The sequence below is a fragment of the Anser brachyrhynchus genome (assembly GCF_964034855.1).
Source record: "Anser brachyrhynchus genome assembly, chromosome: 2".
Classification (NCBI taxonomy): Eukaryota; Metazoa; Chordata; class Aves; order Anseriformes; family Anatidae; genus Anser; species Anser brachyrhynchus.
The window spans coordinates 80261133-80280110 of record NC_137695.1 but is presented as its reverse complement, the minus strand read 5'-3'; the positions used below and the strand labels follow the sequence as shown (position 1 = coordinate 80280110).

The window sequence follows — 18978 nt, the reverse complement described above, 5'->3', positions numbered from 1 at the left end:
CAACCCTAACCAGCTGAGGCTTGCAGTGGCGGCACTTAGTGCAGGCATTTCATGCGGATCTAAGCGGGCCTGAGGGCGTGATTACATTTGCTTTTCTTATAGAAACATTGGCACCAACCTCTTCCCTTGACGGGTAAGGCAGAGGTGGGCTAACCACCCACAGAATAAACTATAGCTCAGTGTAGGACCTGGCGCAGAGGGCAGATTATCTTAAAGGGCATGGTCCAGAGTCAGTGGGTGCTGAAGTGATCTTACTCTTGTCCATATTTTAATGGATGAGGATGAAGAATTTTTCTTGCTGTGTGTGGGAAGCACAGCAGAGAGTTGTCTACCAAGAGTGCAGGAAAGTGCATTTCCTCATCGCTGGTTTCTTTAACAGAGCAGAAGGGTGCTCTTGCACCTTCTTGCTGACCTTTGGTAGAAATGAAGTATTAAAACTCAAGAGCAAAGGAGGAGTACCAGTGTCCCAGAGTCATGGTATGCATGACCGAGAGCCTGGTGAGGAATGTTTGCTGGTGGGCATGCAGGTAATAAGGTGGGAAACACTGCTGTGCCCTCCAGAGGAGCAGGGATGTGCCGGCATCAGGGGCAGGCTCCCAGGTACTGCAAGGGAGGAGCTAGAGCTTGGCGGCTCTGAGGGACTGGGTAGGTCAGCTAGCTGTCGTTACTCATACAGAGGGTTGTGCTGGTGGTGTGTTCATGTCCAAAGCAGCAGGGGCTCACAGGGCACAGAGAGATGGTTTGGTGTGTGGTTAATCAGTTGTCAGGTGGGCTTGAGTGATTGCCTGTCTGTTAAATCTTCTGTTGATGGACTTACAACATGTATTGCTCATCTGTAAAATGATTATAATGGCTATAAATCACTTAAGGAACCTTATAATTCATTTATGAACCCATTCTTTAGAGTAAAGTGGGATTGATCTTCACCTTCATGCCCAGTATTTTTAAATTACACACATATCCTCTGCAGTGGGCAACTGAATAGAAATGATCCCGTGTGTTTCATGGTGGCTGCTTGTTTTCCTCTCCAAGCTTTGGTCCTCATCTTTGTGGCAGTTATCACTCTGCCCTCAAAGATGCTCCACTAGGTCTGGTCCAACCCCCTGTAGAGCCTTTGGAGCTGACTGGAGCATGGCCATTTGCTGCTTGGTCCGTGGGAAGCTGGTGGGATTCTCAGTGGCTTATGAGGAAAAATGTAAGCTCATGGCCAGCATTGCTTTGCTTTGACCATGGTGATGAGTAGCGTGGTACTACTTGAGAGCATTCCTGAGGTTGTGCTCACTTATATCTATTCGCAGTACTGAGGAATGTACCCAGGGACTGTGGAAACTTGGGAATGATACATGTTCCCAAACCCTCCTTCTCCCAGTAAAACTTTGTCTGATTGAGTGAGGTCTGTGGCAGCTTTGGGCCATCCGGTGATTTCCCTGCTTTTGGAGAGACACCGCAGAGGACTCTCAGGCCTTTTTGCCTGACTTGGAAGGTGTCTAGCAGGGCTGATGGTATAACTCTGGTTATGTTTATGGCACAATTTAGTGCTTCATTCATGCACTGGGACTTCTAACCCCTAAGAGAGAGATCACCTGCTGAAAACCACAGAGGTATGGAGTAAACGCAGGAGAGGGATTGCCCTGAGTCAGCTATCAGCTGCCATCTCAGGAAATGCTGCTCTTCTGCTGTCTGCATGTAGTACCAGCTATGCATTGCCTTACCAATTTAGTTGAGGTAATACAGCCATATGCAGGCTCTTGCCTGATCAGAACAGCCTCTGAGGAAAACATAATTCACCCAGGAACAGGGCTTCTTCTGGGTACCAGTGAAGATGTGCTGCTGCACTGCTTACATCTGCCTCAGCACAGAGCCCCAAAGCACAGTATCCCCATCTTGCAGGGAATAACACAAAATAAATACTATATTCCCAGTGGGCAGGATGGATCGTGGTTCCTTTTTCTGCTGGCAGCAGTGGGGCTGTGAGCCCCATGGGGCCAAGGCAGCCCCGGTGTCCCACAGCTGCTGGGTGCCCGTACGGCTCAGCAGCACCCGCATGGCTCAGCAGCACCCGCATCTCAGACTTCGCTGCCCTCTGAAGCTCTGCAGGGAAAATCACACAGGTTTTTTTATTTATTTTCTCCCCCCTGATTGACCTACAAATGTGTCATCCAGCTGGACCGCTGCTGCTGGGAAAAGACTGCCAGGGCATTTTATTTTTTTCAAATGAAGACCTAAAACGCTTCCCTCCCACCCCCTTACTTTTTATATTATCCTCTTGGAAATCAGAAATTGAAATCTGTTTTCTCCCTCAGTTTTTTTTTTCTTTTTTCTTTTTTTTTTTCCCCTTTTATCGCTTAGACTGCTTGAGCATTTGATGGCTGCTTTTTAAAGTTAGACTCTAAGTTCAAAAAAACAAACAAGCAAAGAAAAAAAAATACTATATTGGCAGTGGGAGGATGTTAATACACTTTGTGGAAATGCTTTGCAGATTTCAGACACGGATGCGAAAGCAAGGATGCTATAGGCAATATTAGCATGGACTGCCTGCCATAAATACCTCTGTGCCGCTCCAGCACAGATGTGGGTTGCCAACAAGCAGCTGGCACCAGACGATGTTGTCTGTAGACCCCGTGTGATTCCATGCAAGGCTCTACGGTGTGTGGTGAAGGAGATGCCTATGGGTGCTGGAGTGCCTCGTGTCTTTTGGGAGGTTATTCCCAGGTCTGCCCTGTGTCCTGCAGACCTCACCCACTTGAGGAGCACTTAAGAGTCCCAGCTGAAATTGTCTCATTATGGTACAGGCTATGGTACACCTGAGGTCATGTTGTCATGGAGGCTGGACATCCAAACATCGGTCCAGCAAATGATGCCCATTCCCCTCCGTACCTGGCTTGTGCGTTGGGGTGCGATGTCCTATGGTGTCTGGAGGTGATGCTGGTGATCTTTGCTTGAAAGAAAAGCAACTTAAAATGAAGATGTACAAAGGAAGTTTAAAGATTTGGGGATAGCTGACCTGTGTTTTTTGGCGGCTTGTAACTGATATAACTTCTCCCTGTTACAACACCAACCACAAGAGGTACAACAGGATTAGCTGTCCTTCACTTGTCTACTTCTAATTCCAGTGATCTACCCTTCACTTGGATACTTGGTACTAGTGACACTGAAAATATAAACAACTGATTTGTTGGTGGTGGTGGTGTGCAACAGAAGGGACAGAAGGGGCTGTCCCCTCCCTGTGCACGACCCAGCGTGCAACGACAGCCTGACACCCGATGGCACCCTCCACATGGTCTCAGTTTGGGCTCAGATGCAGTTTGATCCCTTCTGATGTTGCTGCTTCTAGATGGTGCCCACCTGCTCCGGCAGCAGTTAATTACCCTTTTCCAGGGCTATCATGAATGCAGACTAGCTGTTATTCACCGTGAACTCTTGCCTGTCCCCTGCACGACCTTACCCCCTTATTATAATCGCTTGAAGCAGCTCAGCACAGAGGGAGATCCCGAGGACAGTTGAAACAAGCAACTGAGACCTGAAGCCGGGAGCTTCCAGCCACGAAAGACTTCAGTTGTAAGCTCAGCTCATCCAGACACCAAAAATAGTCACCAGGCTCTGCAAATGCTGCTGCAGTGTGCCAGCCCCAGTTGCTTGCTGCGGGGAAAGCAGAGCTTTCTGTGTTTTCAGAGTGATGCTATTGCAGTTTCTCTAGGATTGGGGTGAACTTCATTAGCTCCATGGAGCACTAGGCAAGTCAAAAGGGATGAGGGGAGGCAGGAAGCCACTATATGCCATTGTCATGCAAGGAGTTACAGCATTAGAGTTTGGCTGTACTGTGCCTTCTGATCCCCTTGCTCACCTTCAGCAGGGGGAGATGCTCCAGCTCTTACAAGGTATTGATTAGCAATGAAAATAATGTGTGCGGTGATGGTGTCTGCAGATTCTCTCTGTGGAACCTTCCAGCCAAAACTAGGTCAGGTTTAAAAGCCTAACGTGGGCACTGAAGCACAAAGGCAGGGGGAGAGATGACTTGTTCCCAGTAATGATATTTTAAACAAAAGGAAAAGGCCGTCATTCTGTTTGTTTAATGGCTGCAAGCTGATCGGGTATTTCACCACAGCTGTGTTTTGCTTTCAGATGCTGTCAGGGTGTTTACTTGCAGAGACAGGACAATGAGTAGCAGGCAGAGCCTGGCAGGGAGAGTGTTACAGCAAAAGTAGCTAAATAGTGTAATTTTTCTTTTTATAATTCTGATACATTGCAGTGGCCATTATCCACACACAGAATGAGAGCTGCTCCCCTGGCCTTGTGGGCAGAGTAGCTAAGGTGGAGTAGGCCATTATCTCTGTTTTGTAGACAGGGATCCAATAATAACAGGATAAATGACTTGCTCTGGGTCTAAAGAAAGTCTTTAGCACAGCTGTGTACCGAACCAGTGCCATGTGCTTGCATCCTGCCTGAAGTACAAACCCTCTTTTATTTAAAAGGGAGGCTGGCCAACTTGTTTGTGCCACGTGCCAGTTTCAGCAGCAGACGTGGTGGCAACTGGTATGGCAGCAGGTATACAAATCCTCAGGCAGTGGCAGACCTCACCTCCTTTATGGTCTGTGCACCCCCATGAAGCACTACGGGGAGCCAACGCAACAATTTGGGAGCCTCTCGGATTTTACTCTTACTGTTGTCTCTCGCACTGGTGTCTCAGTGAAACCCATCTTCATCCCTGCAGGAGACAGGCAGTGAGAAACCAGGGTGCCCTTAGCAGTCCCTTGGGCACCTCTGACCGATGTGAACACCTCCTCCATGGCCAGCAGTTGATGGCCTGGGGAGAGAAATGTTCCTCCAGGGTCCAACTCTTCCTCTCCTGAGACCGGTGTCTGAGGTAGGATGGTTTCCTTGCTAGGGTAACCTCCCCTCTTTCTCTTGTCTACAGAAGGAGACTAAAAAATTAATTTTTAGATCCTGTTCTACAGTCTTCAGGAAAAGCAGAGTCTGCTGTATTACCAGTCTCAAATCCTGCTGGGCTGCACCAAGACACTGAGCTGATTTTCTTTAGCAAAAATATCAACATGTAATAGTCTCCAAGGGCTACTGATAACAGAGTCACCATACACATCAAGAATGCAGTGCTGCTTCGGTAATTCACATTTACTGTGTGCTTTTATGCTCTTGGAGGAAAGGCCTGACTAAAGGAGCAAAATATTGTGACTACAGCTCCTAAAGTGAGACAAAGGGAGGGGATTAGGATCTGGCTTGCCACTGCATTTTGCTTGAGTCTATTCTAGGGAGGCTTTAAGGGAGGCTGCATCACTGCAACCTCTGAACGCCTTCTGGTAGTGCACTAAGAGATGCTACCAACATCTGCCACTGAGTCACCCTCCTTTCCTGCTTTTCCCAGAGCTAGAACGGTGTGTGCTTTTTGTAAAGAAATATGCAGCTTTATATGCCATCTAGCGTGTGCCAGGGGCCCTAAAAATGCTTAGCAGTCTGCTTAAATAAATTCTAAAACTCTTCAGGTTGTTATGCTACTTTACAGCGGGTAGCAAAGATGGTTATCCCCACAGTATGCCGGGTGGGGAGCCAAGGCAGAGAGACTGAGAATCCACCATACAAAGCACATGGACAGCAGAGCCAAAACCAGGCACCAAGTCTCGTGGTGCCTTGGTGTTTCTTGTTAGTGACGAGCTGGGAAAGCACATTTGGCAGTACGTGGCTGATACAGGAGTCATGGTGGCACGCCAAGGTGTCGGTGGGAGATGCTTTGCTTTCTGTGAGCCCAGATATACAAATGCAATACTGGGGTCGGTGGGGAGGGCTTTCAGCCTTCCCTTCTCCTTCGCCAGGCAGGTTATTGGGGTGGCCACTGCACTGGTTTATATACACTCTGACTCGTTCTGTGGGATGGAGCCCTTTTCCTTGCTGACATTAGTTTCTCTTGTGCCAAGCCCCCATCAGAAAATGCCTGCTTTATTAGGTCTCGTTTTAAGCAAAACCAATATTTTACCCCGTCCTTGAACATGCTGCTCATTTATAAAGCAGATCCATGAGATGGCTGACATTTTTCAGGGAAGATGAAGGAGGCTCAGTATCTTATAAATCGGTCAGTTTGGAGCTTTCACTGTGAGTGATGTTTCTAAAATGCTAACGTCATCTCTAATTTCTCAAAATTACACTTAATTTATGTTTTGGTTGTTCACTACTCTGTTGGTATAGGAAAACAGTTTACAATTAACTCTGGATGATAAGATTTAATAAGAGCTTTCACACATTTTTATCCTACTCATCTGTTTTGGCTTGTAAATGCAACATTGACTTTTGATTTCTTTAGTGGTCAGACAGCTGGCTGAATAGGAGTTGAGAATTTCAAATATACAGGAATCATGAAATGAATTTTCCTTGGATTAGCAGTAGAGTTAATTTTCTGTTGCCGGACTGTATTTATCATGTTACCCATAGGCTCATTTATTTTATCAGTTTAAAAAATGACTTTGCATCATGTCACATATGCCATAGGAATAATTTATGAAGTGATAAAAGGAGGTCTGCTGAGTTAGCACAGATTGCCATTCGGTTACCAAAATTTGGTTACAGGTTACCAAATACAATGATTTCCTCTGAAATCTTAAGCATTTTGTCAGCTTCTCTGTGCTTCCATTTATTTGTCTTTAAAAAAAAAAAAAAAAGTTGTACCAGGTATTAGGGTTTTACTTAACTGAACCCTTATGCAAAGCCCTTTTCATACAGTCTACAGGCAGAATACGCATCTTCGTAACTCCTAGTGGACATCTTAAACATATGACACTTCTTCCTGGTCAGTAGGCACAAGACTAAGACTGTTGGAAGTATGTACTTGAACTAGTTAGTACTTGAACTAGTTAGTCTTTTTTTGAGAATGTGGCTCTAAGATGAAAATAAACATGATTTTTCTAAGCCAAAAGGATGCTCTGAGGTTGGAAGAGGTCATGTACAGTCTGGGAGTCTGTTTCTTTTGTTGTTGGAAGGTCACTTGATTGTTTTGTATCTCTTTTTTCCTACCTTCCCAATCCGTGATACCTGTGCCTTTAGAGAATAGTTGGGTGAGGTCCTTCAAAAAGAAGAGACCTTGCTGGACAGGTTATCTCCTTGTGGCTGATCCCAGAAGAATCCATGCAAAAAGGAAAACAAACAAGCCCAAACAATCCATTCTGTGTTAGCAGTGCTGCTTGGTAGAAGATGAGTTTTTCTCCTCTGAGCTTGGTATCACTGTTCTTGTAGAGTTACAGTGATGCATGTTATAGCTCAGGAAGGAAACGAGAAGGTTATGAAGCTGTAAAAACTCTCCTGTTCCAAAACGTATCCTGGGCTGCCCAGGGGAAAATGCCTTCATACCTGAAGGAAAAGGAGATTCATATGTTCCCTGATTTCTCCCTCATAACTGATTTAGATAAGGATGATGTCAAGAAAATCTGGGACCCTGAGAGACCCCCCAGGGGACCAGCAGTGACTCTGACTCTCTGAAGGACTGGTGTCGGTGGAGCCCCAGAGCATTAAGCTGCACTGGGAGGAACAGGGCACTGCGCATGGCTCCAGGCTCTCTGCACGCTCCAAGCAGCATCTGAATGATGTTTTCCAGGTTCTTCTTTCTCTCGACTTGGTGGAAAAGGCAAAATCTCCTATTCTACATTCATCATGGTACTTCCTTGCTGAGGAGGATCATGCTGTACTCTGGCTTAATCCTATTGCTTGGCAGGATGAACACCTGGAAATAATAAGCCTTTAACTAGGGGTTCAGCTTCCTGAGTCCCAGGATGAGTCTGGGAAATATCATCCCTCACACAGAACAGGAACAAAATCTCACCCCCAATCGTGATAGGCATTGGCTTCGTTTATTTATGTGGATTTTATGGCAAGCTCTTCTGCCTCAGTTATTAAATGTGATAGCTCATGCACTTTTCAGGAAAAAAAATTATAGGATCAGTCATTGTGGGACTGGCTGATAGATATTAAAATGCTATTTTGAAAATTCTTACTGCCCAAGAGGTCCATTCCTTAATGGTGGGCTTAATAACAAATGAGATTTGAAAATGGTATTCAGGCAGTGTACTGACTTCTACAACACCTCTTAAAAAAATCATGTGATTTTTAAAAGTCACTGTAAAGATATTTCCTTCCACCTCCTCCACCATATTACTCTAATGTCTCTTGGGAAATAGTGTGGGCACCACACTGCTTCTGCTCAGAGCCAGTGATGCAGGTGGACTGATCCCGCCACTTGTGAGGCCAACAGTAAAATATCATGTCTGTCAGTGGGGGCAGGATCTTTAGAAAGTTTACATGGAAATTAAAACAGAGACTCTGTCCCTAAGTCCTTAGTTTGGCAGTAGGACTCCCCAGCCCTTATTGCTCTCCTTGGATCGTAGCTCTCACTCCACCTGAGCTTCATTGCTGTCCCTGCTGATATTTCTCCATCTGTTTACAGTGGATGCACTGGTACAGATCGTGTCTGCATCGCAGTCCAAATGACATTCAAATCAGTGACGTCTGTGCAGGAGAACTAATCCCTTAGGTGATGCAGCTGTGTAGCAGTGGCTATCTTGGAGCACTCTGATGCTGTATGCATGGCCCTGCGAGAGACAGGGTGCCACAGGGAGAAAGCCACCTCCTCCTCTTCTGTGTGCTGCAGGTGTCAGCAGGCACAAATTAGGATGGCTTGGACGGGCCCACTCCATGTTTATACCAGCTGCATGTGAAGAAAATACACGAAGGGCTATTTCTTGAGCAGTACGCAGTGAGTTGTCTCCCACCCTGACAGGCAGGAGGAGGGAGAGAGCTGCAACACACTTATTTTACAACAGTACAGATATCCCCGCATGCCATTCTCACCTGTTGCTCCTTGCCTTCTCTCCTAGGGAGCAGCAGCCTCTCCCGGGTTTGGTCTGACTAACAGCTGAGCCAGCAGAAACCAAAGTGGTCGAGCCTGACAGCGTGGCAGTAATAAGGCCCGGGCAGCACAAAGTCAGATCCAATTGAATCTCCTCAACTTTGAATTTGTCCAGGTCAGAACTTTTCTAGAGTCTGTCAGGCACCATTTGTCTCTCTTTCACATGCCTCATTTCTCTTACTAATGGCCATCACAGGTAAAATGTGGTGCATATGCAGGACAGACCTCTGGGATCCATCTGTCCCCCTTGGTTTGATGGTTCCTGGGAGCTGCAGTCAGGCAGCGGGCAATGAAGCAGGTTCTGGTTTGCTCTACGTGAGAGATGAACCAGGGTTTTGCCTGGTAAATCGTATTTCAAGGTGACCAAAATATTACATTTGGGTCCCCAAGGATCCATGTTAACTATTGATTTTAATGAATGGTCTAAAAGGGGCTCTGTAGTTAGGCAGCAAACGTGAAGGTGGCATAAAATGATTAAGAGCAATAAAAGCTGGAGAAGAAAAGACAAAATCAAGAGGGACCTAATAAAGCTGGAATAATGGTCAATTCAGCAGCAAATGAAGCTCAGTGTTGCAAGAAAATTTATGCCATAAAGAATGATGTTAACTCTTTTTATGCATTCTTGAGTTCTGCATTTTGCTCTGAAAGGATCTGGGCTCTTGACAGACAGCTTAAAGAAAGCTGCTATTCAGAGCCTGGGTGTGATGACCGATGCAGTATGAGAGATGACAGGTCACGCAGCCTCCCTAGACGAGACAGAGATGGATGGTAGGAAGGGAAAAGGAAATCATCAGAGCCCGTAGTGCTTGCCCATGGTTGCTCATAAAGCCAAATGTAGAGTAGAGGGCTTCCAAATGTCATGCCTAGGGCCAGACTCTGAACTGCATGGATAAACCCTCAGAGGTTAGGCCATTAACTGAGAGAAAAGCACTTCCAGAGGGCCATTGCATCATATGGATGGCCGTGGTAGGGGCATGAGTCACTCTGTCTAGCTCTGTTAGTTAGAGAGCTCAGATGGGTTGTTTAGGCCACATGCTCAACTTTAGGGGTCTGGAATTAGTGAAACGACTTACACTTTCTGCTACTTTTTTCCTCTGAACCATTTAGGTTACACATAGGACTGTGGCTGTCACTTGGAGGTGTCTCCTGGTGTGGCAAAGCCCAGACCTGTGGCAAGCTGAGCTTCTGGTTGTAAATCACCACAAGCAGGCTTTATGTAGTGCTGTAAATGTCCGAGCACACTGCCAGGCCCGGCCTTGAGGAGCCCCAGGGCAGGAGACTGAGGACCTGTGTGATCAGCATATTTGTTTCATTGCCAGCACGTGGCACCGTGCATCTCCTTTGGGCTCAGTCTTCTCCCTTATTCTACTTTGGGCCCTGATGTGTCAGCAAATGGATCGTTTTTTATATCTCATCTGTAAATGCAGAGAGATCTTCAGTTTTGTTTGTGGGAGGGTGATAGATGCAAGTGTTGATTGTTTGCATAGAGATTTCACAGTCTGCAAAAACAGTCACCTGTTCCACAGAATGGGAAAAATCCAGGCTGCCAAGCATCTACTAAACACCAGCTGGTAAGTGTCACAGCATCAAGCTGTCCTAGTATTGACTGGGCTCATGAGTTTAGGCAAAACAAGGGGGTAATCAGAGAAGCCAACTGCGGCGTGCGGCTTAGGAAAGTGGAGGATTCTCCTTGGAGGGTCCCTGAAGGTGTGAGTAAGAACACCTGACAAAAGTGCCACTGGTCCTTGCCTGCTGTGTGACACACAACCTGGGAGGTTGGTCTCAGCCACTGTACAGCCTCTCTAGCAGAAGCCACTGCTGGGGGCTTCTCTGGAGTAAAAGCAGACCTTGGAACACCTTTTCCTGCGAAGAGCCTCAGTAAATGCAGTAGGTGTCTTCAAGTTGAAGGAAACGTGATTCTGGACTGCATTTCTACTTCCCTTCCTCCCACTCTACCTGCAATGGTAGAGGTGAAGCAAACTGGTCTCAGGATGTGAGGAATTATCTGGAAGCTTTTTGTTACCATAGATTGTGGCTAAAGCAAAAGATGGAAATGGTCTGTAAATACTGAACTGTAGCTCTGCAGAGGAACACAGTCATCTGAGTGCATTGTGGGCTTGTATGGCAGCAAGGGATGCTTTGCTTGTGCTCCCCAGGGAAGGCTTTCAACACTGAACATATTGATGTTGTGGAAGTTTGCCTAGAAGGCTGTGGAGCCTTAGCAGTTGGAGGTTTTCAGAATAATTAGGCATCTGCTTAAAATATATAAAATTGATTATTAATTCAGACAGGGAAGTGGTGAGATAGATGTGCTCTCTGTCTTTCTTCCTGCCCTACATTCTGTGATTCCTGTTGAATCAGGGGGGTGAGCAAGCTCTCAGAAGTCTCTCAACACCAGTTTTACATGCTGCACCTCACTTCCTTGATCATGGTGGTTACAGTTCTTTGTCTAGTGTTATAAAATCAACACAATATGTGAGGGTAAGTGCTACAGCATGAATAAAAGAATCATTATCAGGTATATTTCCTTGCTCTTTCCCCAGAGGTGTAAAGCTCCAGTTCCAGGGGTAAGCAGAACCCACGGCATATTACATTTACAAAAGCAGAGAGTTTCATCATGGTAGGTTGAATAGCCACTTTTTTATTGTTGTTGTTTGATTTGTTTTGTTTTGTTTTCTGGCTGCCTACCTAGCTCTCCAGGGTGTATGACTTTGTATGAGCCCCCGTGGAAACAATGCTGCCGTCTTACATTGGTGCAGCCTAAGATTCGGCAAAGTGGAGGCAGCAGTGTTTTGTGCATCTCCGCAACAGAAACTGAGCACAATATGACTATGGTAACCGGGTGATTATGTCTGCACATGTATTTCCTGGGTAATTTGAGATGGAGAGAGTTCTTAGCTAGAAAGACACATCATTGCAGACTGTCCTGCTTCCAGAAGTCTTTTGCCACATTTCATGGAACTTGTGTTAGTGTAATTTCCCCGTTTCTCCTGTTTACACAGGCAAACAAGATAAGATCCAGGCTCAAAACTTTGGTTGCAGAGTAAAACTGACCATCAATTAATATTGCATGTTATAGTCCATTATATTTCTGAAGGCATGAGCTTCTGTCAGAGCTATGTAACTGGCATCCAAGAGTCTCAATGCCCCAGCTCTAACATTCCAAAAAAATCAGCCAAGACTTTCTTTTGACTCAGATGGATCAGAAATGTAACTACTCTGATGGGCTACACATGAGCCGACTCACTGCTAAGGGCAGCATCCAAGTGAACATCAATAAAAGAAGCAGGCAATCTGCTCAGACCTGCAAACTGAAGTCTTGTCTCCTTGACACAATGCTGATGAGCCATTTCTTCTCGATGCCTGAGGCATGTGACAAGCCACAGATAAGCATTAACTGCTGTGTGCAAAGTAGTCAATAAATTGCCATCAGACTTTCCCTTCTGTTTAACTTTTATTAAAAGAGGTGCTAAGGTCCCGTACTGTATGCAGTACATCATATTTATTACCAAAATTAACAAATATACAAAACTTATACATGTAATTTTCTTACATCCATTTATTGGTCTATAATACTGCATTTGTTCAAGTAGGTTATCTACAGTATGTAAACATCCCTTGGATTGACCTCACACAGATTAGGAAAGCCCATCTAACCCATGTAGTTACCAAATATAGTTTTATCTTTTTTTACTTTTTTCTTTTTTTTAAATTTATTTGGCTTTCATTGGTAGAATCTAATCTTCACATTTGGCACGTGGAAGAGACATCTACAGTGCAAAAGAGGCAGATTTTCTGGTTTTGTTCTGAGCAGTTTAGCAGTGTAATGGTTTTAAAGAGTCAAGAGGAGAATAAATTTACACAAACTTGATAGGAGATGGATTAGTATTAACGTCAATGACTCATAGATCAGCCATTAAACTAGAGCAGAAATTCAAAGCCTCTTCCCCAGCCCTCTCAGCCAGGTGGAAAAAAAATCTCAGCCTTGTTCTAAAGGTTTAAAGAAAGGACTCTGATAGCAACAGAGAGAGGAGGTTTAGTTTACAAAGAGATCTCTGAGATCCCAGTTTCAATTTTCTGCTCTGAATTTTTCTCTCTTGTTAGCAAGCATTTTTTTTTCCTCCTTCTTCTTTATTTCCCCTCCTTTTTGATGGGGGGAAAAATAACCAGTGGAGTTATTTTCTTTTCTGTGCTGATAATTTCTCAGTGAGCTGGAGATTACAATTGGAGTTTACAGGTCTTTGAACCCATATGTATAGAGCTCAGTAAGCTGCCATATATAGGAGAGGGAAAGGGGAGAGAGAAGGAAAGTAATGTCATTATATTCTAGGAGTGGAGCTTTCCAATTTTTCTGTAAAAAAGCAGGAAAAACTTTATTCCTTCTGCTTCTCATTGTTTCAAAACATGACTTAATTTAACTGAGTAAAGCTGATCCAGAGAGACCTTCATTCACACCCTTCTTCCCATTCTCATTCAAGCACCGTATTGCTATTTTAGGAGGCCTCACCCATGTCCATGGAAGCATCTGATGAGAATGGACCTAATCGGACACCGTTTCGCATGGAAACCCCTCTGCAATTCCTTGCCCATTACCACAGAGCCCCGCTGCTGTCCGTGGCACCGTACATCTCGGCCAGCTTTTTGAAGCGTGGCCCCCAGTCCGTCAGGTAGTCGTAGCTCTGGTCTGAGTCTGTTGTCACCGACTGTAGGGAGCTGAGTGACTCTGCCACTGAACCATTCCCTTCAAACATGTATGTCTGGAGGGAGTCGAAGGGAGGAGCCCAGAGGTCCATGTCAGCCTCATACAGCTTGGCGAGCACATAGTTATGGACGTTGTTGTCCATGACGCACGCCTGAGGCACGTATCTGGAGAGGCTCTCTATTTCAGGGAGCATGTCCTGCCTGTTTTTTAACACAAGCTGGGCTTCCCGTGGGTTCCACATGGCGGCGATATCGAAGGCCTCCGTGTCCTCCTCCCCACCGCCTTCATCATCATACCTGACGATGTTCTCATGGATGTTCTCCTCCTCGTCAATGATGTACGGCTGCTTCCGCTGGCGCCGCATGGAGAGGATGAGGAGCACCAGCACTGCAGGAGGCAACCAAGACATAGGGCCATCAGTAAGAGGGCAGATCTTGCAGGGGCTTTAATGTGCGTTGAATGTGTGTGTGTTGAAGTAATACCTCATGAACCAAGAGCCCGAACAAGGGAACCGAAGTGCTTTTGACACCAGCAGCTAACAGGGGAAATAGAAGGTCTGGACAAGGAAAGGATGAAATACATTTGTGGAGAACAAAGGCAAGATGTCCAGCTTTCAGTACTTCCTTCTGACACACCCCTTCCTAGAAAGCAGGGCCGTACCAGATGGCCTGGCACACTGGGGATCTGCCAGACATACTTCCAGGCCATATTTTTCCCCTATCTCTACACCCCAGAGTCTGAAGCCATTTGTGGCTGACTACATCATCTGTTCCTTGACTTGGCCCTTTATGAATGTGCGTGTCTACGTGTAATTTATATACATACGTGCGTGTGTGTGTGTGCATTTGTATCCTTCACCTTTGCTGAATAAGCACCCCCTGGCCCGAACAGAAGAGCTTGTCCCCTCCCAGGAAGCAGCCAAGGCTTTACCTAGCAGGACAAAGATGCAGGCGAGGATTGCAATGAGTGCCCCTCTGCTCAGGCTGACGGGAAGGACGTAGGCCTCAGCGTTGCAGGACATCACCATGCCGTCATCGTCGCAGCTGCACACGTGCACGGTCAGCGTGCCCGTGCTGCTCAGCACGGGGCGGCCATTGTCGCTGATCAGGATGGGGAGGTAAAAGGTGTTCTGCTCATGCTGTCTGAAGCCAGAGCGCCTTGTCAAAATCCATGCCGTATTGTCTAGGGGCGGACAACAAACGGAGAGGAGAACTTATACACAGAGCAAGTACGTTCAGCAGAAAAGGAAGGTTAAAAAAAAACACTAGGCCCACATCCACTTGCTTTCCCTCCTTTTTTTAATTGTTTTTAATCAGTTTGTCACTAATCAGCATTTTGCCTCTGCATCCCTTATTCCAATATCTTCTCAGGCCATAGCTTGAAACCTCAAGGCATACACACCTTACGAGCTGTTTTTAACCTTTCTGACATAAAGTGCCCAGAGCAAAGTCACAGCCTTCAGATTTAGCTAGAAGAGCTTTCAAAAGGCAGGACAGAAATGAACAGCTGAGGGCAACTTGTTGTCCCTGTTTGTTCTTGCTCAGCAGCTTTTCTAGACATTGCTCTTAAGAGCTGCCAGCATTTTGGGGATACTGGTGTATAACCCTTGCGGACATGTTAAGGTTGTCTGTATGTTTTTTGATACATGGCATGGCCATCTGCTTGAGGCAATAAGAAGACAAAGGAAAAAAGAAACCAGCTTGCTATTCGAAAGAGCAGTGAGTTGAAAATTTTGCAACTAAACATTTTTTCAATGAAATACAAGGAATTTCATTGACGCTTTTGCCATTGAAAAAAGTCAGACTACTTTGTTGTCATTGCCAGAATTGCTCTGTTTTGATTGACCATTCTGCTTCATTTAGTGTGGCTACCACCTGTCTTCTATAAGAACTTCAAACAAAATGAATCAACATGATGCTGTGGAAACAAAAGAGCAAGAGAATGACCAAACTGCAAATTGCTTTTAATTTTCATTTCAAGGGTAATCATGTTTTTTTTTTTTTCTTTAAAAGTCAACATCTCCCAGTGGCTTTTGAATTTCTTTCTATACTCCCTCCCTCAGATTCCTCAAGCTGTGCACCAAGTTTCCTAACTAGAAAGAAATTGGATCCAGGAATTTGTCCTTCTCAAGTCTTATCTCAGAAATACCATGGCAAACCCTTTGGAGGTCTGTGATGATTTCGCCTGTGCTGACTTTCAAGTTTTGTGGCCTCAGAAACTTTTGGAAAGTGCAAGGCTGAATGTCTCCAATGTGATCTGGGCCACCAGGGTATGTAAAGGAAGCTGCAGGAAAACTGGCCCTTTACAAATATGTTTGCAAATCTTGGGCCAGCTAAGATAGATGGGGAACAAAGGTACCTCTTCCTCTTTTGGCAGACCTACAGCCCCTGACCCTGTGCGGTGATGCTGGGGGATTTTGAGGAGTTGAGTCTTGTGCACTTTCTTTTACTACTTAGTTTGTTTCCTGTTCCCTTGGTTCAAAAGTAGCTGCAGTGTGGCCATTCACTTTCAGGTTGTTACTGATGTATGTTTGCTATGCTTGGAAGCGCAGGATGCCAACCAGCTGTTCCTGGCTGGATTGGCAAGAAACTTTCTGATCACAAGTAGACTGTGAAAAAGCCCCAAACTCAACAAGTTCCATTTCCTTATTATTTCCCTGTCAATTCACCACCGAAATTTAAATCTGTGGTGATTTTCCTCAGTGCAGAGACTGACTGACTTGCAGGTAAATCAGCTGTATTATCTGCTGTTGTCTGAACATCAGAAATTATCTGATGGCTTTTAGGAGCGCTATCAGCAGTGTTACATACAGCCAGCTATGGAATATATGCAAACTCAAGCTAGGTTCTCTAGACTTCCCTGCTGGATTTTAACTATGCTGCAAGTTCCATATTTCGTGCTGCAAATCTTATGGCATGAGGCAGCAGTGGCCCACATAAGTATTGAGAATCAGGCTCCATGGTTCATCAGATTAGTTTGAATTGTGACATGTTTTTAAAAGCAATCTCAGGATCTTTTATTTCTTACACTTCAATGACATTTCAAGCTTTCACTCTGAAAGTGTAAAATACTGAAGAGTGCGTGTGTCTCTTTGTGAATATGTAATGAAATTGTATTGTCTCATTAAATCACGTAATCCCAAGAGCTAGGGCTTTGAGAAGAACCACCAAGTAGCACCAGATGCAGGCTGAAATCCCCAAAGTTGCTTAAAACTGGTAATGAGTCAGCGTTTGCTGATTTCACCACTTTTTAATACACTGTGCAGCTCTGAACATGTGCAGCTGGTATGCACAGACGTAGACAGACACATTTCCACCGATGTGTGCCAAGATGCAGTGGCGATCAGTACCCTGCGCTGCCAAGGCTCATGGGCAAGGGGTGTGTGTTCCCCTCCTGCAAGCCTCCCTCCTGGGTCACACACGTGGTTTCTCACCCTCAGGCTGTTTATGTGCCCTCTAGTAAATGCTTCCCAGTATTAAAAACACATCTTTTCATCATGGGGCCTGATTTAGCATGAGAAAAGCAGCCCAAAGGGCAGAAAATGGCAAAGATTCTGGATTTATGATGCGTCAATGGAAATGTCTGAATCAGCTTAACAGGGTCGTAGTTTGGTTGCATTTCTCTTTCCTGGGTGAAAGACTCACTTTCTTTAAACTGGCTTATAATAGAAGTCACAAATTCCATTCAGGTGACAGCAAACTTTCATTTTATGTGAAATTGCTCTTTGTGAAGGAAAAAGACTTCATTATTCTGAGCTGGTCGTACTTTGCCTGTAGAAAAAATCACAGGCAGTGAATATGACTGAAGCTGTGCAAAACCGGTTAGTGAGCGAACTCAAATGTTTTTAAGCATAATTCTCTTTTTTTTTTTTTCAGGCTGAGAAACAAGTTTCCATAATCAAATATTGAAGGAGATATATGTATGTGTATGTGTGTTATATACATATACATATTCTTGCAGTGATGTGTTGACCGTATCGTCTAGGTCTTAAATATTCTTGGCTATGTAATTCCCTTGGTGATTTTCAGCATAATGTTTCATCCTTTTTGCTTTGTTTTGCTTTGTACTAGGCAGGCATCCAAATCATCCCTAAGGAGTCACTCTACCTGTTACTCCACAACTGCAGTGTGTTGGTGCCAAAGCTTGTTGTGTGACTCATCAAAAGCCAATGTGATTTGATGTGCTGCTGCAGTGCAAAGGACATGCTGGAATGGGATGCAGCACGGTAGAAGCTGGAATACACAATTTTCTTCCAACTTTGATATCTGTTAAGCCCCAGCCATCAGCAAAATAGGGCTTGTGAGGACATGAAAGCCTCATTATATTAAAATAAAGCATGATAAGAATGCACAGTATTTTTGCATCACAGCTTCCAGTTACAGCATCTTTGTCTTGCAGAGGGCTGGATGGTAGCACATAGCTACAGCGCTGAGCAGAGACAATGAAGAGCACAGTGTGGTGGGTCCCCGTGACCCTGAGATCACCTTGAGCATGAAAACCATACTTCTTCCGGGCATGCAAGTTGGTTTGCTTGTGACAGCAAGCCCTGGAGCATCTCCTTCCTGCCGTTTTCTGCCCCAATGGAACTGATTTACCTCCCTGGAGAGGTCATGGGTAAGTAATCACTGTGTAGGTCCAAACACCAAGATCGGAACTAAGCTCTTCTCACAAGAAAGGCTTGTTTCTAATCTCTGCATGAATCTGTACAGTGACAGAGGATGGTTAGCCTAAAAGTTATGTTAATTTTTAAAACTAATTGCAATAATAATGAATGGTTATTGATAATACGACAAAATATTTCAGCAGGGGTGGGAGAAAGAGTACAAGGAAGCAGGTAATGCAGACATGACTGTTTTCAGAAGGGATCACCTTTTTTTCTGAGGGATTTTCAGGTCATTGCTTTTGTGCTCTGTCATGCCAAAGTGCGAGGTAGACCTCAGAGTCTCCCTGAAGGGTAGGAAGAAGAAGGGTAGGGAAGGAAGAAATAGCTAACAATTTTCCTAGGAAAAATTTAAATGCAATGGGGAAGACTGCTAGAGGCTTCTATTGACAGTCATGATGGTGGTACGACACTGATGCCTGCACCCATCAAGATGGCTACTACCTTCATTAATTCATGTTACCCAAAAATGGAGGAGAGCAGATAAGGGTCAACAGGAGATCAGCTCAGAGTTTAATCTGGAAATGCGGTAAGCCTATTTTGTGGCTCATCCCATTCTTACAGCAAGTCTCTTTTGCCAGCTGCTTCCCAGCATAATCTTACCTGGAGCTACAAGCAGGACGAAGACGGATCGCTGATGCCCTCGGTCAGTAACCAAAGGGACAGGAGACCCCAGCTCAATTCCCTGCTTGATCGCATATGCCCTGTATGTCC

The 18978-nt window shown here is 45.1% G+C and overlaps 2 protein-coding genes across 5 annotated transcripts in view; both read right to left on the bottom strand.

Annotated features, from left to right (window-relative positions):
- The window catches only part of LOC308190706 (uncharacterized protein), a gene marked incomplete at its 5' end in the record, with an annotated part of 341409 nt that overhangs the window by 213607 nt on the left and 108824 nt on the right, over positions 1-18978 (bottom strand). The gene's annotated exons all lie outside the window — the stretch shown is intronic.
- The window catches only part of CDH20 (cadherin 20), a 341808-nt gene continuing 334632 nt past the window's right edge, over positions 11803-18978 (bottom strand). For all 4 annotated transcript variants that reach the window (XM_080579278.1, XM_080579280.1, XM_080579281.1 and 1 more), the window contains 2 exons: positions 14535-14786; positions 11803-13991 (listed from right to left, as the gene is read on the bottom strand). In XM_080579278.1, the coding sequence (XP_080435404.1) occupies positions 13492-13991; positions 14535-14786 (752 nt within the window). In that variant the 3' untranslated portion in view covers positions 11803-13491. The remainder of the gene's footprint in view (positions 13992-14534; positions 14787-18978) is intronic.